At 41.9% G+C, this 27,620-nt stretch overlaps 1 protein-coding gene across 1 annotated transcript in view; it reads right to left on the bottom strand.

Moving 5' to 3' along the window:
* Positions 1-26,705, bottom strand: part of SYTL5 (synaptotagmin like 5) — a gene marked incomplete at its 5' end in the record, with an annotated part of 209,368 nt that extends 182,663 nt beyond the window's left edge. Inside the window, 1 exon segment of the mRNA XM_080653897.1 lies at positions 26,587-26,705. Within this exon segment, the coding sequence (XP_080510023.1) occupies positions 26,587-26,705 (119 nt within the window).
* Between the last annotated feature and the right edge of the window lie 915 nt (positions 26,706-27,620).

Here is a 27,620-nt window from a genome sequence, read left to right as displayed (position 1 = left end):
CCAGGTCTGCATGCTCTTGCAGTACAGGAGTCTTCAGGTGATGTCCAATTGATGGCTTAGGCCTGCTCCCCATGGGGAACGGACCTAAGCTGTCAGTCGGACATGCTTAGCATGCCACTGCCATTGCGCTTGCCAGCTGTGAGCTGGCTTCTGGCTGAGCAGGGCTCCCCCTGTTGGAGTGCACTGACCTCCAGGGGGCAGCTCCTGAGTTGAGTGTCTACCCCTGGTAGTCAATGCACGTCATAGTGGCAGGTCGTTCTGCCATTTGGTTGATTTGCATATTAGCCTTTCATTATATAGGAGATATATATATATATATATATATATATATATATATATATATATATCTCCTATATAATAAAGTGGTAATATGCAAATTGACTGTCACACCCTCACAGAAGATGGCCACCCCCAAGTGGTCACAAGATGGCCACACAAGATGGCTGGCAGGGGAGGGCAGTAGTTAGGGGTGGCCAGGCCAGCAGCAGAGGGCAGTTCAGGGTGACCAGGCCAGTAGGGGAGGGCAGTTGGGGGGGACCAGGCCTGCAGGGGAGGGCAGTTAGGGGCGACCAGGCCAGCAGGGGAGGGCAATTAGGGGTGACTGGGCTGGCAGGGGAGGGCAGTTGGGGGCGATTGGGCCAGCAGGGGAGCAGTTAGGTGTTGATCAGGCTGGCAGGCAGAAGTGGTTAGGGGCAATCAGGCAGGCAGGCAGGCAAGTGGTTGGGAGCCAGCAGTCCTCGATTATGAAAGGGATGTCCAATGCACAGGGATCAGGCCTAAACTGGCAGTCAGACATCCCCTGAGGGTTCCCAGATTGAACAGGGTGTAGGATGGGCTGAGGGACACCCCCCCCCATTGCACAAAGTTCATGCAGCAGGCCTCTAGTATACACACACACACACACACACACACACACACACACATACACATACACACATTTACTAGTATCCCTATATATAAAAAGCCAGCGACTGTAACACCATAATGACCAGTTGCTATGATGTCCACTGTGGCCAGCAAACCGGCCCGATCAGGTACATATGACTCCTTTTTTCCCCATTGATCCAAGAGTGCTCTTTGTGGTTAGCTGAGGCTGATCCCTGGCCAGCATTGCAACTTTACTTATTCCTCTGCTCAAACCTGCTCTTTTCCCATTCTTCCCAGTTACTGTTCTCAAAAGTATCCCTTAACAAGTACTGCCCACTACTTGAGTCTCCCACCCCGATCAAGGGCTGGCCAGCCAAACACTCCAATGCCTTCCCCCCGGACAGCCCCACCCCTGATCGCCCCCCCCACCCCAATAAGGGGCTGGCCAGCCAACCTCCCACAGCCCCTGCCCCCAGCCGGCCCTGCCCCCTATGGGCCCCCACCTCCCTGATCAGCCTGCAGCCCCTTTCACCAGCTGGCCCCACCCCTGATCGCTTCCCCCATCCCAATATGGGGCAGGGATGGCCAGCCAACCTCCTGCAGCTCTTCACCCCGCCTGCCCCCACCCCATATTGACCTCCCCACCCCAATCAGGGACAGGGCCAGCCAGCCAACCACCCATAGTCCCTCCCACAGGCTGCCGGTCCCTGATCAGACCCCCAAACGCAATCGGGGGTGGGGCCTGACGGCCAATCGCCTGTGGCCCCACCCCCAGCCAGCCAACCTCCCACCCACCATCTCCTCCTCCCGACAGGCCCAGCCCTGATCTGCCCCGATTGGGGTTGGTCCAGCTGGAGCCCACCCATGCATAAATTCATGCACTGGGCTTCTAGTATATATATATTAATTTTAACAGGTGTCAACCCATGTTGAAGATGGCCAATCAACCAATTAGAAGGGCCAAGTGCCTCTGATGAGCATATGAGCATGGGACCACCATTACTGGCCCTGGGTTGCTTTCCTCATTACTTCATCTAGGTAAAAAAAGAAAACTCTCTTACTTAAGCCACTACTATTTTGATTCTCTGACACTCAGAGCTGAACTTACCCTAATTTCTACACTCATAATTATCATGGATACTATTATAGCAGTAGAGAAGAATGCAAATTATTTATATTTTACACAAAGAATATGTCTATTTGATTTCAGTCCCTGTGAAAGTGGAGACTTTGCACAATCCAATAAAATGCACTTTTGCTTGGGTTAAATTGGAAATGAAATCATCTCCATTTCCTATGCCTTGCATATAATAAGTACTCAATGATTTTTGCTGAATCATGGAAAAGTATTTCCCAAATATGTGACAATTGAATTCATACAAATCTTTATTGAAACACTCTAACACCCAATAAGTGAACAAATAATGTGGATAAAAAATTCATAGAAGAGAAAATAAAAATGGTTAGCAAAATCATGTAAAAACACTAAAAACCACAAATGCAAATTGACATACAGCAGTACTTTATAAAATTAGCAATGATGAAAAAGAGAACTTTTGAGGGTGGAAGATGGCAGCTGGCAGGATGGAGGTAAGGGAGAGGGTGTAAGTGAGTGAGGGGGTGAAAGGTGTGGATGTGTGTGGTGTGTGTTTGAGTGAGTGAGGGATAGTTAAATCTGGCAGGAGTATCAGGGGCTGGCAGACCAGGTTCTCCTGGACAGGGAGCACCTACCACCACTGTGGACACTCCTCGGGCTGTGGGGCTCGAGCACGGAGCCCATGCCATCTTGAAGGGGAGAGTGGCCTCTTCTAGGAACTCATCAGCACCACCACCCAGACTGGCCTTGGACACTGCCTGTGACCCTGCAGCCACTCCAGCCAAAATCCTGCTGCTCCACCCACAGACCTACAGACCATAGAACTTCTACCTCCAAGGGTGCATGGCTCCCACAACAGTAAGTGTGACTCCCCCCACCCCCCAGCAGCTGTTGACCTCTGGACACCTCAGTTGAACCTTCCCATTGTGCAGGCCTCCTCAGCCCACTGCCCCACAGATGCTCTTGGGTGCCTCTGTGAGCCCTGCTGGGCACACTCGTATCCAAACAAGGGCACACAGCCCTGGAAGTAGAAATTTGGACTTTCCTTTCCCGGCTGCCTGCTCACAAACACCAAGGTCATGCGGGTTCAGCGCGAGGGCCCCTCTGAGTGCACCACCCTGGCAAATGGCCTTGGGTGCCTCTGTGAGCCACCTCTGGGTGCCAGCTAATCCAACCAAGGGCCCAAGGTCCAGGCTTCAAAAACTGAGTCTTCCAACTTCACAGCTGCCAACCACTGGACACCACAGTAGCACCTTTCCAACACGCAGGCCTTCTGACACCATCGCCCCAAAGACAGCTCTTGGGCATCACTGTGAGTCCCCACTGGGCATGCTCTTATCCAAATAAGGGCGCATGACACCAGCAGTAGAAATTCGGACTTCCCCATTCCAGGTTGCCTGCCCATAGACACCGCAATCATGCAGCTTCAGTGTGAGGAAACCACTGAGTGTGCCCACCCTTGCAAACAGCTCCTGGGTGCCTCTGTGAGCCACCGCTGGGTGTGCATGAATCCAACCAAGGATGAAAGGCCCAAGCAGCAAAAACTGAGTCTTCCACCTCCCCAGCTGCAGAGTGTCAGTAATGCCTTTCCAGTGTGCAGGCTGCCTGAGCCCCGGGTGCCTCTTTGAGCTCCCACTGAGCACGTGCAAATCCAACCAAGGGTACAAGGAAGCAAAAATTGGAACTTCTGCCTCCCCGGCTATTGACATCCGGACACTGCAGTTGCACCTTTCTATCACATAATCCTACTAAGCCTGCTGCCCCTATAGGCAGTTCCTGGGTGCCTCCTTGAGCTCCTGCTGGGCATGCTCATATCCAAAAAAGGGTGCATGACCCCAGCAGTAGAAATTAGGACTTCCCCCTTCCCAGCTGCCTACCCACAGACACTGTGGTCATGTGGTTTCAGCACGCAGGCCCCCTGAGGCCACCACCCCAGCAGGCGACTCCCAGGTGCCTCTGTGAGCTGCCACTAGGTGCACTCAGATCGTACCAAGGGCACAAGGCCCTGGCAGCAGAAACTCAGACTTCTCCCTGCTTGGCTGCTAACTACTGGTCACTGCTGTTGCACCAATGCAGTGTGCAAGCCCCCTGAGCCCACTGCCCCAGCAGATGGCTCTTGGGTGCTTCTCTGAGTTGCCACAAGGTGCAACCCTGGCTGCTGGCATCCTGTCCCCGTGGTAGCGCTGATCCAGCACATGGGCCCCCTGAGCCCACTGCCCCAGCAGACAGCTCCTGGGCACCTCTGTAAGCAGGTCCTGGGCACACATATCCAACCAAGGGTGCACATATCCCAAAGTAGAAACTAGAACTTCTCCCTCCAAGGGGCTGGTGGCACACCACAATCATTCCGATCCAGCCTGTGGGCCCCACAAGTACACACCCCTTTCAGATGGCTACTGGGCCCCTCTGTGAGCTGCCATTGTGCATGTACCTCTCCAACCATGGGCACACGGCTCCCTCAGCAGGATCCATGACATCCCCCTTATGGCTACCTACCTCTGCAGAGCTTGGTGAGTTGCTGAGGACTTGCCTCCCTGGACAAAATCACATTGTTTCAGCCACAGTCTCTGAGATGCCCATATCCCCAGCTGCTAGATCCTGAACCCCCTCATGATTCAGAGAGGGAAATCACTTTGGCCAGAGTCCCACTGCCTCAACCAGAGACTATAAGACACCCACCCCCCACTGTCACGGGCTCAGTGCCCCTCACAGTGAGTTGCAGAGTGACTGTAATCCAGCAGGAGTCACACCATACTGACCAAAGTCACAGTACCTGAGCCTCAGGCCCTGAGACTCCTTCCTCCAAGGCTGTGGATTCTGGGAACCCACAGTGATAACATACCATAGAGACCTCAGACAACCTTTTACACAGGAGGCAGAACCACAATGACATCCAAAACAGCATGTACAATGAGGCTGGGGGTGAGTCACATTGCCAACCCAAGATGAGAATTCATCTATGAATAAGAAACTAACACTGAAGACCCAATTACACCAAGGGAACCCAAATAGTTCAAGTAGGGACCTCTGCTAAATCACCAAGCCCAGGAGACCTGAGAGACCACACCAGTAGCACCACCCCCAAAATAACCTGAGTAGCAAAGCAGTTGGATCTAAGACACAGAAACAATTAAAACGTTACAGCAAAAAATATAGAGACAACAAAATAATCCCCCAAAAAAAGAAAAAGAGGAATCACACAGAAGGGAATTAAATGAAATGGAGGCAAGTAACATGTCAGAGAAAGAATTCAGAGTAGTGGTTATAGGAATGCTCAAACGGCTGGATGACAAATACACAAAAACTCAATAAGCATTATAAGGAACTGAATAAGAATGTCATCAACATGAAAAGAAACCAAGAGGAAATTAGAAGACATAGATGCAGTAAATAACACAATGGAAGGCTTAAAAACAGTAGACTAAAAGTGGCTGAGGAACGCATCAGTGAATTAGAAGACAAAGTAGGAAAAAATACACAAACGCAGTCCCTGACAAGACGAATCCAAAAAGACCAACACCAAAACACATCATAATGAAATTGGCAAACATCAATGACAAAGAATATTAAATGCTGCCAGAGAGAGACAGAAAGTTACCTACAAGATATCTCCCATTAGAATATCAACAGATTTCTCAAACAGAAACACACCAGGACAGAAAGGAATGGAATGATATATACAGAGTGATGTAAAGCAAGGGACTGAATCCAAGAATACTATACCTAGCAAGGCTATCATTCAAAATTGAAGCTAGAACCAGGAGCTTCAATTATATAAAGGGGCTAAGAGAGTTTATTACCACCAAGCCTGCAATGCAGAAATGCTAAAAGGACTGCTGTAAAAAGAAGGAACAGGAAGGCAAGAAGGAACATAAACATAAAGAATAAAAATGGCGACAAACAGTACTTATCAGCAATAACTTTAAATGTAAATGCATTAAATGCTCCAATCAAAAGACAGGGTAGCTGAATGGATAAGAAAACATGACCCATATATTTGCTGTCTACAAGAAACCTACCTCAGAACAAAGGATTCACACAGACTGAGAGTGAAGGGATGGAAAAAAAATTTATCAGGCAAATGGAAATGAGAAAAAAAGCTGGAATTGCAATACTTATATCTGACAAAATAGACCTCAAAGTAAAGGACATCACAAGAGATAAGGAGGGCCGTGTCATAATACTAAAGGGAGCAATTCAACAAGAGGATATAACCCTGGTAAACATATATGCACCCAATATAGGAGCACCCAAATACAAAAAACAATTTCTGGAATATATCAAGGGAGACATGGACAGCAATAAAATCATAGCAGGGGACCTTAATACCCCACTGACACCCCTAGTTAAATCCTCTAAACAAAAAAAATCAGCGAAGAAACAGCAATCCTACATGACAAACTGGATCAGATGGACTTAATTGACATCTTCAGAATATTTCACCCCAAAGGTGCAAAATATACATTCTTCTCCAGTGCACATGGGACATTTTCAAAGATAGACCACATATTAGAACACAGGCAAAGTCTCAAATTCAAGAGGATAGAAATCATAACAAGTATATTCTCAGATCGCAATGGCATAAAACTAGAAATCAATTACAATAAAAACAATGAAAAAAAGTCAAACACTTGGAGGCTAAATAGCATGCTATTAAACAATGATAGGGTTACTAAAGAGATCAAAGAAGAAATAAAAAGCATCCTGGAAACAAGTGACAATAAAAACACAACAATCCAAAATCTATGGGACACAATGAAAGCAGTCCTGAGAGGGAAGTTCATAGCTCTAAGGCCTACTTCAAAAAAATAAAAATAAAAATAAAAATTATCTAACCTTGCAACCTAAATAATTAGAAAGACAGCAACAAGAAAATCTCACTGTAACCAGAAGGAAGGGAATAACAAAGCTCATAGCAGAAATAAACAATATATAGTAAAAAAAAAAATACAAAAGATCAATGAAACCAAAAGCTAGTTCTTTGAAAGGATAAACAAGATTGATGATCCTCTAGCCAGGGTCACCAAGAAACAAAGAGAGAGAACCCAAATAAACAAAATCAGAAATGAAACAGGTGAAGTAACAACAGACCCCACAGATATACATAGGATTGTAAAAAAAATACTTTGAACAACTTTACTCCAACAAAGTGGACAACCTAGGTGAAATGGATATATTCCCAGAAAAATACAAGCTTCCAAAACTCAATCAGATGAATCTAAAAATCTCAATAGGCCATCATCAAAATGCTTCCAGCAAACAGTAGCCCGGGGCCAGATGGCTTCACAGGGGAGTTTTACAAAACATTCAAAGAAGAACTATAACCTATCCTCCTCAGACTATTCCAAATAATTCAAGAGGAAGGAACACTTCCAAGCTCATTCTATGAAGCCAGCATTACCCTAATACAAAAATCAGATAAAAACAGCACAATGAAAGAGAATTATAGGCCAATACCCCTCACGAACATAGATGCCAAAATCCTCAACAAATTCTAGTAAATTGGATCCAGCATTACATCAGAAATATCATACATCATAACTAAGTAGAATTGATCCTGGGGGTGCAAGGATGGAACAATATCTGCAAAACAAAAAATGTGATATATCACATAAACAAATTGAAAGATAAAAATCACCTAGTCATATCAATTGATGCAGAAAAAGCATCTGACAAAATCCAACACCCCTACTTGATAAAAACCCTCAGCAAAGTGGGAATAGAGGGATTATACCTCAACATAATAAAAGCCTTATTGGACAAACCTACAGCCAATATCATACTCAATGAGCAAAAACTAAAACCATTTCACCTAAGAATAGGAAGAAGATAGGGATGCCCACTTTCACCGCTCTTGTTCAACATAGTACTGGAAGTGTTAGCCATTGCAATTAGACAAGAAGAAAAAATGAAAGGTATCCAAATTGGAAAAGAAGATGTAAAACTGTCCTTATTCGCAGATGACATGATTCTGAATATAGAAAACCCTAAACTCCATCAAAGAATTTTTAGACTTAATAAATGAATTTGGCAATGTAACAGGATACAAAATTAACACCCAGAAATTTATGGCCTTTATACACCAATAGTGAACTAACAGAAAGAGAGATTTAAAAAAATCCCATTTACCATTGCACCAAAAAAAAAAAAAAAAAAAAAAAAAAGAAACCTAGGAATAAACTTAACTAAGGAGGTAAAAGACCTATACTCAGAAAACTACAGGACACTGAAAAAAGAGATAGAGGTAGACACAGATGGAACAACAAACCATGTTCATGGATTGGTAGAATCAACATCATAAAAATGTCCATACTACCCAAAGCAATCTATAGATTCAATGCATGGAGTGTGGGGTTAAGGGGGAGAGATCAACCAAAGGACTTGTTTGCATGCATATAAGCATAACCAATGGATACAGACACCAGGGGGGCAATGGCATGAGCGGGGGTGAGGGGACAATGGGGTGATAAGGACACATATGTAATACCTTAATAAATAAAGAAGAAAAATAATACCAACGACATATTTCACAGACCTAGAACGAACTCTCCAAAAAATTCATCTGGAATTAAAAAAGACCCTGAATCGCTGCAGCAATCCTGAAAAAAAATATCAAAGTAAGAGGGATCTCAATACCAGATATCAAGCTATATTACAAAGCCACTGTTCTCAAAACTGCCTGGTATTGACACAAAAACAGACATATAGATCAATAGAGTAGAAATGGACCCAAACCACTATGCTCAATTATTATTTGACAAAGGAGGCAAGAACATACAATGGAGTGAAGATAGTCTCTTCAATAAATTGTGTTGGGAAAATTGGACAGATACATGCAAAAAAATGAAACTAGACCACCAACATATACCATACACAAAAATAAACTCAAAATGGATAAAGGACTTAAAAATAAGATGGGAAACCATAAAAATACTAGGAGAACCCAAAGGCAGCAAAATCTCAGACATGTGCCAAAGCAATTTCTTCACAAATACAGCTCCTAGGGCAATGGAAAGTAAAGAGAAAATTAACAAATTACATCAAAATAAAAAGCTTCTGCACAGCAAAAGAAACCGTCAACAAAACAAGAAAGCCCACTGCATGGGAGAACATATTTTCAATGTTATCACCGATGAGGATTTAATCTCCAGCATTTACAGGGAACTCATACAACTTAAAAAAGGGAAGATAAACAACCCAATAAAAAATGGGCAACAGACCTAACTAGATACTTTTTGACAGAGGACATACAGAAGGCCTAGAGACATATGAAAACATGCTCAAAGTCACTAACTATCTGAGAGATGCAAATCAGAACAACAATGCGGTACCATCTCACACCTGTCAGAATGGCTATCACCAACAAATTAACAAATGATAAGTGCTGGTGAGGATGTGGAGAAAAAGGAACTCTCTTGCACTGCTGGTCGGAATGCAGACTGGTGTAGCCACTGGAAGACATCTGTATGAAGTTCCTTTAAAAAACTAAAAATGGAACTCCCATTGGACCCAGTGATCCCACTTCTGAAAATATATCCCAAGAAAATAGAAACACCAATCAGAAAGGATATATGCACCCCTAAGTTCATAGCAGCACAATTTACAATAGCTAAGATTTGTAAACAGCCTGAGTGTCCATCAGCAGATGAGTGGATTAAAAAACTGTGGTACATCTACACAACGGAATGCTATGCTGCTGTGAAAAAGAAGTAACTCTGACCATTTGCAACAGCATGGATGGACCTGGAGAGCATTATGCTAAGTGAAATAAGCCAGTCAGAGAAAGATAAATATCACATAATCTCACTCATTTGTGGAATATAACGAACAACATAAACTGATGAACAAAAACAGATCCAGAGACAGTGAAGCATTGATCAGAACCTCAAACCTCAGAGGGAAGGCAGGAGAGGGTGGGGAGTAGGGGGAGAGATCAACCAAAGGACTTGTATGCATGCATATAAGCCTAACCAATGGACACAGACACCAGAGGGGTGAGGGCATGAGCAGGGCGGGGGGGGGGGGGAATGGGGGGATAAGGACACATATGTAATACCTTAATCAATAAATAAAATAAATAAGTTAAAAAAAGAGTTTAACTTCTATCAAAGAGCCATTGTGTTATGCAGGAAGTTTTTGTTAATCCATTCAGAAGCTTTGTGGCAATTTTATAAGGATTAAAACAAAATGTTTACTGAAAGGTCCACTTCAATGGTTCTGCTGGTGTCTTATGGGGACAGTGAGTCTTGAGCCTTTTGAGAAGATAAAATTAATTTTGTTCTTAGTGGTAGTGATAATATTTAGGAAAGCAAACAGCCCACAGACCAAACATTTGTAGAGTATTAAGAGGGTATTTATTGCTTAGCACTTACTGGTCTCACTAATTTCCAGGTTGTATGTATATTTCTTATAATCACTTCAAATCCATTAGAACCAAATATTTACCTTATCAGTAGGATTCCAAATAGGCAATTTGAATAAACTTTCCCCTTCTCTTTCTCCCTCCTCCTCTTGCCTCTCTAAAATGATGGAATCAACCACATAAAAACAAAGCAACATGGTATTTGTGGTCTGTTGATAATACTAGGGAGAGACCTGTTTCCTGGCCCATCTCAGCTGTCCCTGATGTGTGGAACAATGGAGTACACACAATTTGGTTTTTAGCATGAAGAGTAGAATAGCATAAGGAACACTTGTCAGCTTTTATTGGGCAAGAGCAATGCCTCAATAAAAGTCATGGTAACTTTAGATAATTTTATACAGCTTATTGGTCAGAACTGTCAATAAATAAATATCAGGCAAAAAAGGCTTTCATTTTCTTCCATTTCTCTGACAGCTATTAGTAAGGCTGTGGGTGGTCTTTTGACAGGGTCTGAATAAGTACAGTGATTGCATAAGCATAGAGAAAAGGGAAGCAGTATGTAATGAGAGAACCTCAACTCTGATGTTTACCAATGTACCAAATTATTTAATCTAAGTTACAGTTGCCACAGTTATAGGAAGTTTTAATAGTACATACCTTAGGGATGACATGGGGATTAAATAAAGATACACTTGGAAACTGATTAATATATTCTCTGGTGTGAAGTAGGCATTGGATAGTTTATTATCTCCTTTTTCTGCCCCACCCCCATCCCAAAAAGGTCAGGTATGTCACTGAGAAGTTAAAAGTGACCTAAGAGTGGAGTGTAAACTCTGGAGCCAGACTGTGGAGATATCCCATTTCTTCAACTTACTAGCTATGTAACCTTCAGCAAGTTGTTTAACTGTGCACTTCCAGTTCCCCATCTATAAATGGGGATATTAATAGTTCTTATCTCATTGGGAAAGTGAATTTGTAATATGCTCCTTATAATTTCTCAGAACCTTTTATTATTTCTTGGTAATTTCTATTCCTTCAGATTAATCTTGCTGTTCTTCTATAGAGGCAATGAAACACATTGAAGCTGTTCAAGCACATGAGCCATTGCAGATTGGTTGGCATATAAAATTTTTCTGGAAATGGCAGGACCCTGGGAAATACCTAGCCTCCTAGACCAAAACTCATACTTTATCTCTGATAGCTGATGGTTTCTAACCCAACTCCAGCTTATCTCTAGGACTATAAATGCCTTGCTTCTCCCTGAGATGGCTTATCAAGTTTTCAGGTGTATGTGGCTATTCCCAAGGCTAGAAACCACCAAAATGGTGTTTTCAACACCAAAGGCCAGCAAACTATAGCCCTTGGGCCAAATCCAGGCCACTGCCTGTTTTTGTAAATAAAATTTTATTGGAACATAAGCCATACCCATTTGTCTATATATTGTCTATTTCTGTTTCCATACTATAATGGCAGAGTAAAATAATCATAACAGAGAATATATGCTCTTTAGAACCTAAAATATTTACACAAAAAGTTTGCTGAATCCTGGTCTATACCCTGGACAAAGCCTTATCCATGACTGCAAATGTTTTTATGCTTATAGTCCCCCAAAGCATTAGATTCTGTCTCTGCACAATTTCACTATTCCAATAATAAATACAAAGCACTTGGCCTATGAAAGGTGATCAACAAATGTTGATTATTTCTGACTCCTGGGAACTGTAGGATGCACTTGGCTGCATGTAACAAAAAAACAAAAAAATCTGATTGAAACCACTATAAATAAAATAGAAATATATTGTTTAAAGAAATCCAAGTTATTTCATTTAGCAGGATATACTCAAGGTCCATCCATGTCGTCCCAAATGGTAATATTTCATTATTTGTTATGGCTGAATACTATTCCATTGTATGTATGAACCATGTCTTGTCTACCAAAGGACACCTTATTTTTATTTTTCCCATTTTATTTTATTGATTGATTGATTAAGTTATTAGATATGTGTCCTTATCCCCCATTACCCCCCACTCTCCCACTCATGCCCTCACCCCCCTGGTGTCTGTGTCCATTGGTTAGGCTTATATGCATGCATACAAGTCCTTTGGTTGATCTCTCCCCCTTACCCCCACCCTCCCCTACCTTCCCTCTGAGGTTTGATGGTCTGATCAATGCTTCTCTGTCTCTGGATCTGTTTTTGTTCATCAGTTTATGTTGTTCATAAACATATATTGCACAAATGAGTGAGATCATGTGATATTTATCTTTCTCTGACTGGCTTATTTCACTTAGCATAATGCTTTCCAGTACCATGAATGCTGTTGCAAATGGTAAGAACTCCTTTTTTTACAGCAGCATAGTATTGCATTGTGTAGATGTACCACAGTTTTTTAATCCACTCATCGGCTAATGGGCACTTAGGCTGTATCCAAATCTTAGCTATGTTAAATTGTGCTGCTATGAACATAGGGGTGCAAATATCCTTTCTGATTGGTGTTCTAGTTACTTCTTATTTATTTATTTATTTATTTATTTATTTATTTATTTATTGTCAAAAGTTTTACATATGTCTCCTTTTCCCCTGCTTGACCCCCACACCCCCAGCTATTCCCACCCAGGGCAAGCCCCCACTGTCCCAGTGTCTGTGTTCATTGGTTATGCTAATATGCATGCAATCAAGTCCTTTGGTTGCTCTCTAACCCCTCCTCCCCTGCCATTTGTTTCTGGATCTATTCTTGTTCATCAAATTATGTTGACCATTATATCCCACATATGAGTGAGATCATGTGGTATTTATCTTTCTCCAACTGGCTTATTTCACTTAGCTTAATGCTCTCCAGGTCCATCCATGCTGTTGCAAATGGTAAAAGTTCCTTCTTTTTATAGCGGCCTAGTATTCCATTGTGTAGATGTACAACAGTTTTTTAATCCACTCACCTGCTGATGGGCACTTAGGCTGTTTCCAAATCTTAGCTATGGTACATTGTGCTGCTATGCACATAGGGGTGCTATATTCTTACTGATTGATGTTTCTAGTTTCTTGAGATATAGTCCTAGTAGTGGGATTACTGGGTCAGATGGGAGTTCCATTTTTCACTTTTTGAGGAAACTCCATACTGTCTTCCACAGTGGCTGAATCAGTCTGAATTCCCACCAGCAGTGCACGAGGGTTCCTTTTTCTCCACATCCTCACCAGCACTTGTCTTTTGTTGATTTGTTGATGATAGCCATTCTGACAGGTGTGAGATGGTATCTCATTGTTTTTATTTGCATCTCTCAGATGATTAGTGACTTTGAGCATGTTTTCATATGTCTCTCGGCCTTCTGTATGTCCTCTTTCGAAAAGTATCTATTTAGGTCCTTTGCCTATTTTTTGATTGGATAGTTTATCTTTCTTTTTTTAGTTGTATGAGTTCTCTGTCATTTTGGGGATTAAACCCTTATCTGAAATATCATTGGCAAATATGTTCTCCCATGCAATGGTCTTTCTTGTTGTTTTCCTGATTGTTTCTTTTGCTGTGCAGAAGCTTTTTATTTTTATGTAGTCCCATTTGTTTATTTTCTCTATAGTTTTCCTTGCCCTAGAAGCTGTACAGGTGAAGATATTGCTTTGGCATATGTCTGAGATTTTGCTGCCTGTGGATTCCTCTAGTATTTTTATGTTTTTTCATCTTATGTTTAAGTCCTTTATTCATTTTGAGTTTATTTTTGTTTATTGTGTAAGTTGGTGTTCTAGTTTCATTTTTTTTGCATGTATTTGTCCAATTTTTTCAACACCATATATTGAAAAGACTGTCTCGACTCCATTGTATGTTCTTGCCTCCTTTGTCATATATTAATTGAGCATTGTGGTTTGAGTCGATTTCTGGCTTCTCTATTCTATTCCACTGGTCTATATGTCTGTTGTTTTGTGTTTTTTTTTTTTGTGTGTGTGTGTGTGTGTGTGTGTGTGTGTGTTTTGTTGTTGTTGTTGTTTGTTTGTTTGTTTGTTTGTTTGTTTGTTTTCAATACCAGGCAGTTTTGAGAACAGTGGCTTTGTAATACAGCTTGATATCTAGTATTGAGATCCCTCGTACTTTGTTCTTCTTTCTCAAGATTGCTGCAGCTATTTGTGGTCTTTTTTTATTGCAGATGTATTTTTGGAGAGTTCTATCTAGGTCTGTGAAATATGCCATTGGTATTTTAATGGGGAGTGTATTGAATCAATAGATTGCTTTGGGACCCTATCCTCCTCAGACTATTCCAAAAAATGCAAGAGGTAGGCATACTTCCAAGCTCATTCTTTGAAGCCAGCACTACCCTAATACCAAAACCAGATAAAGACAACACAATGGAAGAGAATTACAGGCCAATATCCCACATGAACATAGATGCTAAAATCCTCAACAAAATTCTAGCAAATCTGATCCAACATTACTTAAGAAAGATCATACACCATGACAAAGTAGGATTTATCTTGGGGTTGCAAGGATGGTACAATATCTGCATAAACAAATTGAGAGATAAAAATCACATAATCATATAAATTGATGTAGATAAAGCATCTGACAAAACCCAACACCCCTTCTTGGTAAAAACCCTCAGGAAAATGGGAATAGAGGGATCATACCTCAACATAATAAAAGCCTTAGAGCCTACAGCCAACATCATACTCAATGGGCAAAATCTAAAACCATTTCACCTAAGAAAGGAATGAGACAGGGATCCCCACTTTCACCACCCATGTTTGACCTAGTACTGGAAATGCTAGCCATAGCAATTGGAAGAAGAAATAAAAGGTATCCAAATTAGAAAATAAGTCTTAAAACTGTCCTTATTCACAGATGACATGATACTATACATAGAAAACCCTAAAGACTCCATCAAAAAATTATTTGACTTAATAAATGAATTTGGCAATGTAGCAGGATACAAAATTAATGCCAAAACAATTTATGGCATTTGTATACACCAATAGTGAACTTACATAAAGAGAGATTAAAAAAACAATCCCATTTACCATCGCAACAAAAAAATTATGATACCTAGGAATAAACTTAACTAAGGAGGTAAAAGAACTGTAACTCCAAAAACTACAGGACACTGAAAAAAGACATAGAAGAAGACATAAACAGATGGAAGAACATATTGTGTTCATGGATTGGTAGAATCAACATCATTAAAATGTCTATATATTTTTATTTTAATAATATATCTTTAGAGGGATAACAATGGCAGCAGAGTAAGTGAATGCTGCATGGACACACTTCCAAAGCAAACTGGAATTATAACTAAAATACAGTAAAATGTCCTGAGTAATCAACAGAAGACTCTCTGGAGAGAAACCTGATAAACCCAGAACCTAAAATGGAGACCATATAGAGATGGGTAGGAGGGGTGGAGACTGGAAAGGGCTGCCAGGTTCCCACAGACAGCAACTTCAGTTCCAGAGAAATATCTCAGCTGTGGCGGGTTGCCACTGAGAACTTTGGGGTCTGGTCCCCAAGCTGTGTCCCCCAGAAGTGAGCACCAGAACTGAGAAGGGTACCCACATAACATCTGGCTTTGAAAAGCAGCAGGGTTGCTGTCCTCTAGGAAGAGACAGCTGGAAATTCAAGCACACTCTTAAAGGGCCAATCACAAAATTCCCTGTGGAACCGCCTACTTTGTTCTCTGGCAGAGGATGGCAGAGTGGACTGGAACTGTACAAGCAGAAGGCAGGATCAAGGGCTCTGGGGTTAGAGCTCAGAAGGCCGGCACCAGAGTTTCCTGTGCTGAGTCATTCCCTCTCACTACTGAGGTCAATTTTCTCATGCAAACATTTGATATACAGGCTGCCTTGCCTAGAGAGAAGACTGCTGACCCACCCTATTGAAAAACACCTTGTCCCATGGTGCAGAATTGTTGGAGGCCCATGAGGAGACAGAATAACAAATAGCCTCCGGGCTAAAGCCATTGCCCCACCTGTTGGAAAAAAAAACAAAAAAACCCTTCCCACACCTGTGGATGATTGTCTCAGGGCAATTACAGAGAATCCTACCGGTATCAGTTGGTAGGCAAACAGGCGAGCAGTTGGGAGCCAGCAGTCCTGGATTGTGAGATGGATTTCCGACTGCCCGTTAAGGCCCGATCCTGGTGGGATCGGGCCTAAACAGGCAGTTGGACATCCCTCGAGGGGTCCCAGATTGGAGAGGGTGCAGACTGGGCTGAGGGACAACCCCCCCATGCACGAATTTCGTGCACCGGGCCTCTAGCCTTACCTAATAATAGACAAACGTAAATTGACCATACCTCTGCTACACCCACAGCCAATCAGTGTGAGTATGCAAATTAACCCAACAAAGATGGTGGTTAATTTGCATACGTAGGCACCCAGCGGCCTCGGTCCAGGGAACATCCTTGGCACCCAGGTCACTCCAAGGTAGACCCTGCGTGGGCCCTGAACAGCCTGGGAAGGGCCTGAGCCAGGGGGCTCCTGGGCAGGGCCGAGCCTGTGATCGGAGCCAAGGGGGCCCCTGCCCAGGCCTAAAGCCTCGGCCAGAGGCTTTAGGCCTGGGCAGGGGAGGATCCAGTGATTGGAGGGAGAGGGAGCCAGGGATCGGAGGGAGAGAGAGCCAGGGATCGGAGGGAGCCAGCGATCAGAGGGAGAGGGAGCCAGTGATTGGAGGGAGCCAGTGATTGAAGGGAGCTGGGGGGCCCCTGCCCAGGCCTAAAGCCTGGGACAGAGGCTTTAGGCCTGGGCAGGGGCGGATCCAGTGATTGGAGGGAGAAGGAGCTAGGGATCGGAGGGAGCCAGCAATCAGAGGGAGAGGGAGCCAGTGATTGGAGGGAGCCAGCGATCGGAGGGAGCTGGGGGACCCCTGTCCAGGCCTAAAGCCTGGGACAGAGGCTTTAGGCTTGGGCATGGGTGGATCTAGTGATTGGAGGGAGAGGGAGCCAGGGATCGGAGGGAGCCAGTGATCAGAGGGAGCCAGGGATCGGAGGGAGCCAGCGATTAGAGGGAGCTGGGGGGCCCCTGCCCAGGCCTAAAGCCTTGGCCAAAGGTTTTAAGCCTGGGCAGGGGCGGATTCAGTGACCAGAGGGAGAGGGCCAGCTTTAGGCCTGGGCAGGGGCGGAGCCAGCCATCTGAGGGAGTTGGAGGGCCCCTGCCCAGGCTTAAAGCCTCCGCCAGAGGCTTTAAGCCTGGGCAGGGGTGGATTCAGTGGCCAGAGGCTTTAGGCCTGGGCAGGGGTGGATTCAGTGATCAGAGGGAGAGGGCCAGTGATCGGAGGGAGCCAGCAATCGGAGGGAGAGGGAGCCAGCGATCGGAGGGAGCTGGGGGCCCCTGCCCAGGCCTGAAGCCTTGGCCAAAGGCTTTAGGCCTGGGCAGGGGCGGAGCTGGTGATCAGTGTGAACTAAACAAAACACCTTTTCTCACCACTCATTGGCTAAGCTCCCTGTATGCCACTGGTAATATTCTTAGTAACTTGAGTAATAAGAATCCAAAAAGGTGATCTAGGGTTTTTCCACCACACTCCTGGAGAAAAAAAACAAGGTCCGCTGCTGGAGGGGCTAAGAAATGTCATATCCTGCCCTAGCCAGTTTGGCTCAGTGGATAATGCCTCGGCCTGCCAACGGCAGGGTCTGGGTTCAATTCTGATCAAGGGCATGTACCTAGGTTGCAGGCTCCTCCCTGGCCGGGGCCCAGGTCAGGGTTTATTCAGTAGGCAACCAATAAAAGTGTTCCTCTCACTTTGATATTTCTCTCTGTCTCTCCCTTTCTCTTCCACATTCTCTAAAAATCAATGGAAACATACCCTCAGGTGAGAATAAAAAAAAAAAAAAGAAAGAAAGAAAGAAATGTCATAGCCTATGAAAGACACATCTTGCAAATGCCTAAAGAAAGTTGTCATTTTTTCAGGGTGAATGGACTGGAGTCCATGTTGATGAAAACACCTTGGTGGTTGCGGTGACTGGCAGTGGCTGCAGCAGCGGGGTGATGGGGCTGGTGCCTTCCCCTGATCAGCCCGGTCGCCTCCCACAAAGGGAGCGTGCCTAAGCCAACAGTAGGACATCCCCTGAGGGCTCCCAGTATGTGAGAGGGGGCAGGCTGGTCTGAGGGATTCCCCCCCCCCCAAGTGCACGAATTTCGTGCACCAGACCCCTAGTATTTAATAAATGAATTCGGCAATGTAGCAGGATACAAAGTTAATACCCAGAAATCTATGGCTTTTTTATACATCAATAATGAACTCACAGAGAGAAATTAAAAAAAAAACATTTATCATTGCAATAAAAAAATTAAGATACCCAGGAATAAATTTAACTGAGGAGGTAAAAGACCTGTACTCAGAAATCTATAGGAACTTGAAAAAAGAGATAGAGGAAGACATAAACAGATGGAAAAACATACCGTGTTCATGGATTGGTAGAATCAACATCATCAAAATGTCCATATTACCAAAAGCAATCTATAGATTCAATGCCATCCCCATTAAAATACCAATGGCATATTTCACAGACCTAGAACAAACTCTCCAAAAATTTATATGGAATAAAAAAGACCTCAAATAGCGGCAGCAATCCTGAGAAAGAAAAACAAAGTTGGAGAAATCATAATACCAGATATCAAGCTATATTAAAAAGCCACTGTTCACAAAACTGCCTGGTACTGGCACAAAACGGACATATAGACCAATGGAAAAGAGGGGAGAACCCAGAAATCAACTCAAACCATTATGCTCAATTAATATTTGACAAAGGAGGCAAGAGCATACAATGGAGTCAAGACAGTCTCTTCAATAAGTGGTATTGGGGAAATTGAACAAATATATGCAAAAAATTAAACTAGACCACCAACTTGCACCATACACAAAAATAAACTCAAAATGGATAAATAACTTAAATATAAAACAGGAAACCATAAAAATCATAGAGGAATCCACAGGCAGCAAAATATCTGACATATGCCATAACAATATCTTTACAATTCCTAGCATATTGGAAACAAAGGAGAAAATAAACAAATGGGACTACATCAAAATAAAAAGCTTCTAAATAAAAAGCTTCTACACAGCAAAAGAAACCATCAACAACAACACAACAAAGTCCACTACATGAGAGAACATATTTGCTAATATTATCTCTGACAAGGGTTTATTCTCCAAAATTTATAGGGAAAACATACAACTTAACAAAAGATAAACAATCCAATCAAAAAATGGGCAGAAGACCTAAATAGACACTTTTCAAAAGAGGACATACAGAAGGCCAAGAGACATGAAAATATGCTCAAAGTCACTAATTATCCAAGAAATGCAAATCAAAATGACAATGAGGTACCATCTCACACCTGTCAGAATGGCTATCATCAACAAATGAACAAATGACAAGTGCAGGCAAGGATGTGGAGAAAAAGGAATCCTTTTGCACTGCTGGTGGGAATGCAGACTAGTGCAGCCACTGTGGAAAACAGTATGGAGTTTCCTCAAAAGTTCAAAATGGAACTCCCATTTGACCCAGTAATCCCACTTCTAGGAATATATCTCAAGAAATCAGAAACACCAATCAGAAAGCATATATGCACCCCTATGTTCATAGCAGCACAATTTACAATAGCTAAAATTTGGAAATAGCCTAAGTGCCCATCAGCAGATGAGTGGATTAAAAAATGGTAGTACATCTACATAATGCAAGATTATGCTGCTGTAAAAAGGACGGAACTCTTACCATTCTCAAAAGCATGGATGGACCTGGAGAGCATTATGCTAAGCTAAACAAGCCAGTCAGAGAAAGATAAATATCACATGATCTCATTTGTGGAATATAATGAACAACAGAAACTGATGAACAAAAATAGATGCAGAGATAGAGCAGCATCAAACAGTCAAACCTCACAGGGAAAATGGGGGAGGAGGGGTGGTTAAGAGATCAACCAAAAGACTTGTATGCATGTATACTAGTATAAGCATAACCAAAGGACGCAGACAGTAGGGGGTGAATGCTTCTGCTGGGGGGTGGGTGTGGTGGGGAGAGGACAATCGTGGGGTAAAGGAGAATTATGTAATACTTTGAACAATAAAGAATGTAAATTAAAAAAAAACAATAAAGAACTTAAATTTAGCAAAAAGGCTGTGGTACATTTATACAATGGAATACTATGCAGCAGTAAAAAGAATAATCTTTTTACTCTTTGAGACAGCATGGAAGGACCTGGAGAGTATCATGCTAGGTGAAATCAATCACTTAGAGAAAGACAAGTATCACATGATCTCACTCATATGTGGAATTTAAGTAATAAAATATACTGAAAAAAGGAGTGAATCCAGAGACATGGAAGCATGGAACAGAGTGCAGAATCTCAGAGGAAAGACAGGAGAGGGTGTGTGAGTGGGAGGTAATCAACCACGGGCTTTGTTTGCACATATGCATGACCCATGACACAGACAACAGGGCAATGAGGGTCTGGGGCAAGGAGCGAGGACGGGCTGAAGTGGGGTTAATAAGGAAAAAAGGGAGACATATGTAATACTTTCAACAATAAAGATTATTGAAAATTCTAATATCCTATATAATAAAGAGGTAATATGCGAATTGACCATCACTCCAACACACAAGATGGCTACCCTCATGTGGTCAAAGATGGCCGCCCCCATGTGGACACAAGATGGCCACCACAAGATGGCCAGCAGGGGAGGGCAGTTGGGAGGGACCAGGCCTGCAAGGGACGACAATTGGGGGGCAATCAGGCCTGCAGGGGAGGGCAGTTAGGGGTGACCGGGCCAGCAGGGGAGGGCAGTTGGAGGGAACCAGGCCTGCAGGGGAGGGCAGTTGGGGGCGACCAGGCCTGCAAGGGAGGGCAGTTGGGGGTAACCAGGCCTGCAGGGGAGGACAGTTAGGGGCTACCAGGCTGGCAGGGGAGGGCAGTTAGGGGTGACCAGGCCAGCAGGGGAGCAGTTAGGCATCAATCAGGCTGGCAGTGGAGTGGTTAGGTGATAATCAGGCTGGCAGGCAGAAGTGGTTAGGGGCAATCAGGCAGGCAGGCAGGTGAGTGGTTGGAAGCCAGCAGTCCTGGATTGTGAGAGGGGCCACAAATTGGAGAGGTTGCAGGCTGAGCTGAGGGACACCCCCCCCCCCATTCACGAATTTCATGCACCGGGCATCTAGTATAAAAATAAATGGCTAAAAAATAAAAATATATATAAATATATTTTTATTGATGGCAGAGATGAAGAGCTTGAGAGAGAAATAGAAACATCAATGATGAGAGAGAATCATTGATTGGCTGCCTCCAGCATGCCCCTCACCAGGGATCAAGTCCGCAATCAGGGCATGCACCCTGACCAGGAATTGAACCATGACCACCTGGTTCACAGGTCGACACTCAACCACTGAGCTATGCTGGCTGGGCCCAAAGGACAATTTAGCTGTTTTCATGTCTTGGCCACCATGAATAATGCTGCAATGAACATAGGGGTGTATACATCTTTACCAATAAATGTTTTAAAATTTCACAGTTAGATACCCATAAGAGGTGTTGTGTTGCTGGGTCATATGGTAACTATTCTTAAATTTGTGAGGAGCCTCTATACTGTTTTCCATAGAGGCTATACCAGTTTACATTCCTACCAGAGTGAATGAGGGTTCCTTTTTCTACGTGTCCTCTCCAACACTTATCATTACTTGTCTTGTTGATAATAGTCATTCTAACAAGTGTGCAGTGGTATCTCATTGTACTTTTGATTTGCATTTCCCTAATAGCTAGTGAAGTTGAGCATCTTTTCATATATCAGTTGGTCATTTATGTCTTCTTGTGAGAAGTGTCCATTCAGGTCCTCTGCTCATGTTTTAACTGGATTGTTTGTTTTTATGAAATTTAGCTGTATAAGTTATTTATATACTTTGTCAGAGCTGTTGTTTTCAAATATCATCTCCATTCAATTGGTTGCCTTTTTTTTAATTTTTAGAAGAAGTGTGAGGAAGCGAGAGATAGAAACATCAATGATGAGGGAGAATCATTGATTGGCTGCCTCCTGAACACCCCCTACTGGGATGTAGCCCACAACCCGGGCATGTGCCTTGACCAGAAATTGAATCATGACCTCCTGGTTCATAAGTTGACGTTCAACCACTGAACCACGCTAGTTTTGTTGCCTTTGTGTTTTCTTGGTGGTTTCTTTTGCTGTGAGAATTTTTTAGTTTAATATAGTCCCATTCATTTATTTTTGCCTTTACTTCGCTTGCCTTTGGGCTCAAATGCATAAAATATTCTCCCCAACCAAGGTGCATAAGTTTGGTACCTATAAAATGTAAGTAATTTATTGTTTCGGATCTTATATTTAGGTCTTTGGGATATAAAATTAACAGGAACAAATAAACAAACAAGAAAAACAAACAAACAAAAACTCATAGACACAGACAGCAGTATGGTTGTTACCAGAGAGAAGGGTAAAGGGGGTCAAATATATATGATGGAAGATGATTTTACTTTGGGTGTTGGGCACACAATCCAGTATACAAATCATGTGTCTCAGAAATGTATACTTGAAACCTATATAATCGTATTAACCAATGTCACCCAATAAATGTAATTAAAAATGAAGTAGTCCAGAAGTGTAGCCCATACTAGTATATCTGGATGCTGGCATTCACACCCAACAGCAACTTGTATAACATGTGTTATTGGACATGTCCACTGGGGAAGAGAACCCTCTTGAATGGCTCATCTTTGGTCTCATGTCCACCTCCAGACCCATAATAGTTGCCAGAGGAATCCCATTCAAGGAATGATTTTTTTTAAAGCGACTGCCGGAGCTGAACAAAACTGAGAGTTGGGTAGGGAGAAAGAAAAGAGAAATGTATGCTATAAGTCAATAAATAGAGTTTACTACTGAGACAAGTCCAAGAATAGGTGTCAAAAAGAACCTAAGTCCAGACATGTTTTAGACTTAGGCATTGTGGCCAAATGGAAATGTTATCTTAGTGAGAATAAAGCCAACAAATGAACTGCAAAAATAAATAGATACTTACTAGTATTTTAAATTGAAGATTTCTTACATAAGTCAATACCACAAAGTAGACATTTAGCAAGCAGCATTTATTTTTAGGTGTGGAAGATCAAGTAGAGTAAAAATCTGTTAATGAGATTTAGGGAGGGGGAAATAGATTCTATGAGCCATGTACTTTTTATGTTAGGCTGAGTTCTTCCACAGTTAGAAAAATCTAAAATACAAAAGGATCAACAAATATTTTAATATTATGCTTCCAAATGAAAGGTATTATTTTGCATTTGCAGTCACTGTTGGTAGTTCAATTTTCTTTGCATCAGTTCCTCCCTCATTCTTCATTGCATTAAAGCATCAATAAACCTAATTGATTTGTTCTTCACAGAGAACATTTAAAATACTCTTACTCTCTAATACTCGAAACTTGTATCTATATGTCTTGTATCACTCCTTCCTGCTTGGACTTAAATAGAAAAATAAATATATTTGAGCCTCTGAGATGAATCTAGAATGTTCTGATAATAACCAGTTATTTCTCCTCAAACTACAGTTCATGCCTGGAGGTAATAATCAGGTTTACAATGTGCTTTTGGGTGCAGAGCACTTTTAAGAGCACCCACAGACCAGTTCTACCTTATGAATGCCACATTTTAGTGGCTATGTGGACTGTGGAGCACAATTGCATGAGAGGCCTCTAAGATGTTGATTCAATACAATTTTTACATTCTTCCAGTGTTCTATTTTCTTAATCCCTAAGGACAGCCTACTTAAGCAAATAAATACACAAACACAAAATCCACTGCTTCCCAAACTCCAGTTTACTAACTTTCCAGATCAGTTTTTCCTTTGTGATGATCATAATGCTTATTTTTTTTCCTTTGGCTCCCATTTCCTTCTGAAACTTATTAGCGGAATCTGAAGGCAATTTTGTGGTTCATTGTAAATAGATGAAATAGAGTTGACATATATTTCCTAGTATCAAAATCCTTTTGACATCTCATGGCTAAGCTCATATGTAACCTCTCCTGTGAAACCATTTCTTCTATATAGATCTTATTCATAACTGATTACTTTTTCCTCTAGAGTCCCTCCAAATATCAACCTACACCTCTGTATCACAGTGAAAACAATTGTAATAACTAACACAAAGTTTACTGGTGCAATAAAATCTGTTACACCATAATTTCCTTATGTTGATAACTTTGGATGATAGCAAGGAAAATGACTAAGTTTCCTGTCTGCTCTAGCAAATCCTCTAGTTGAGTTTTCCAGAAGCTTATTCTGAAATGTGAATTTGTTGTGCAAATTATTTAAGGAGTGCTCTCTGGAGGAACCTGTAAGGGAGTAGGTGAGGTAGGAGAGGGAAGGTGGAGGGCCTAAGCCAAGGTGAAGTCCAGCCTCAGCATGTTCCCATGGGGAGCTCTGAAGCAGAAGTTGCATTGTGGGGTCTGTCTTGCCTCAAGATAGAGGCAAATGGTTACAGTATCTGTCAGCCATTGATTTGGGGCTGCCCAGTAGGGACATAAACTCAAGTTTATCTGTCACTTGTGGTTCTCTATTCCTATGGGCAACTCCAACCACCCAAAGGTCGTCCTCTAAAGAAAACAGTGGGTGCCAACCCTTAGAAGTAAAGAAGGTAGAAACTGGGGGATGAAAGCTTAGATCCAAGGGACCCTAGAGGATCTGAATAGAGCACTGATAGTGGTCACTAGAACTAGTAAATCAAGAACCAAACAAACCAATAATAGGAATAATGATTATAGCCAGGAATTATTGAGTGCTTACTGTATGTCAGTATTGCTCTATGTTCTTGATAATATCACCTTAATTAATCCTTACAACAACCTTATGAGGTAGCTAATGTTACAATTTCTGTTTGTCAAATGAGGAAACTAGATTTATCTATGGAAGTAACTTGTCCAAGGTGACACGAAGATTTCACGGTGCAACTAAGATTTCAATCAATAAGTATGGATGTATGCTTCAACAGCATGTACTCTAAACAGCATGCTGCCAAATTTGGCATGGCTTCTCAATACAGAGCTGTTAAGAGTGACAGAACCAGAATCATCTGGGCTTGACTCATGTCTTGGTAGCTCAGAACAAAATGAGACTACACATTTAACACAGTTTAGTGTAGAAAAAACACTCAATTCCTCAAAAAAATTTAAAGAGCCAGGAAATCAATAACTTTACCCTGGAGAGCTCTTCTGTATATTGTAATATAAAATAAGCATCAAGAATATTTTCATGTATTTCCAATTCTAAGGATCCTAGTTGCTTTAAGTGCATTGATTATTTTTGGAACATGTTAAGATAATATTACTACAAGTTTTTTCTTCAAGTAAAATAAAGTTTCCAATTGCAGTTTTGGGAAACATACAAGACACAACATCTACATGTTGCACAGTAAGCAGTAACGGAGGAGGAAACTGTTTATATCTGCTCCTGTATTCAGGGGTGATATGTAATAGCTAAATATATTTAACAAGGAAGACAGCACAGGTAGCAACTAATTCCAGTGGATGAAGCAGCCAATCAGAATGAAAATATGACCATTCAGAACAGATGATGCAATCAATCAGAATGGATGCTGGCTGAAACATAGGTGAGATCATATATGGGGATTTAGCCAAATATCAAACATGCCTACAACTGATATGAAACCCAACTGTGCCAATATTACTCAACTTTTCTCACAGAGACATATTTGAAAAAATGTAGGTGTTCCTGGGGTAGAATGGGTACTTTTCACTCCCCAGATCCCCTGCTTCTTCTCCCAGCTATAGTGGAGACAAAGTCCCAGTAAGACTGATCTGAGAAAAGCATTATAAATAAATAATAGCTAATATTTATTTCACACTTAGGTACCAGGTGCTGCACATGTATTATCTTCCTTAACTTTTGCAACAACCCTATGAGGTATATACTATTATTATTATCCTTGTTTAATTGATGAGGAAACCAAGGCATGGAGAAGTTGAGTAACTTAATCAAGGTCATGCAACTAATATATCCCAGAGCTAGCACTAAAACTTGGGCAGTCCCCCCACTTAGCTACAAGTTATGACATTATTACCAAATGGGCATTCTCATCAACACTATATTATTAGCTCAACTCCATTCTTCCATCCAGCTAAATAATAAAGTACCAAAAATATTTGGGCTATGGCTTGGAACCCATGAAATCACTGAACAACATTTGCCTTCAATGTTGTTGCAGTTATCCCATTTCTGATCTAAATTTCTTCAAACAAACAGAAAGCAGGGAAGGAGGGCAGCAAAGATAAAAGAATATTACCTTATTCTCTTTTCCTCCACTTTTTTCAAATATTCATCTCTCTTTAAAACTCCTAGGATCATTTCCTTCTCATGATCTAATAAAAATGAGAGATTGATGAACTCTGAGTTCTTAGACATGGTATTTCAGCAGCAACTCTGAATAGCAGTGGTTGAGTCTTCCAGGTGAATTGATATCCCCAATTCTTAAGGTCCCATTCAACAACCCAGAGTCACTCAGTTATTTGATATATAGTGATTTTTTTATAAAGTATTTGAAGAATTGCCAATGTTAGTTATGTATTCTTCCAGGCTACATAGAAAATAGGCTCCACTGGGAATACATTCCAAGAAAGTCATTACTGTTTTAACTGAAAAAGATATCCAAAGACTTTGCTGTGGTGTACAGTCAGATGGAAGCTGAGAGTCACTAATGATGCTCAACATTGATCCTTCAGACAACTACAGGGCAGGAATCATATCCACTGGGGAAGAAAAGGTGGGGAAAACAAAGGAGAGAAAAATTAATTAGGTCATTTTTCCCATAAAAATTTTTCCCATAAGTGTCTAATTTTTGAAACAGTGATATACTTAAGCTAAAAATTATTTTTAATCAGGAAACATGCATTTATTATGTCCATATCATGTGTTTATTACAATGAAATATTATAATATTTAGTTGATTTCAAGTTCTTCATGAAAATTCAGTTTCTTTCATTATTATTAGAATTCTTTATCAGCCAGATCCTGTTACCACCTTTGCAGCTGACTTATGGATAAATTGGATCACCACTTGGGGACACCAAGTGTGCAGTCTGTACAAGTCCCTTAAATGGCTTCCTCCTTCTCTTTTCCTCCCTACAACTCAGACCACAGCAAAGACAACATTTCTAACAAATACTAAAAAGTGCTACATATATCAACATGAAAATATCTCACAAACATAATATTGAATGAAAAAGTCAAGTTACAGAAACATTCATGCAGAATAATAGCATATAGATGAAGGAAATAACTCGCCACAGTATCTGGAAGTCAGCAACCAATAATAAAGAT

Source organism: Plecotus auritus (genome assembly GCF_963455305.1).
Source record: "Plecotus auritus genome assembly, chromosome: X".
In the NCBI taxonomy this organism is placed as follows: Eukaryota; Metazoa; Chordata; class Mammalia; order Chiroptera; family Vespertilionidae; genus Plecotus; species Plecotus auritus.
This window is presented reverse-complemented; position numbering and strand designations above follow the sequence as displayed.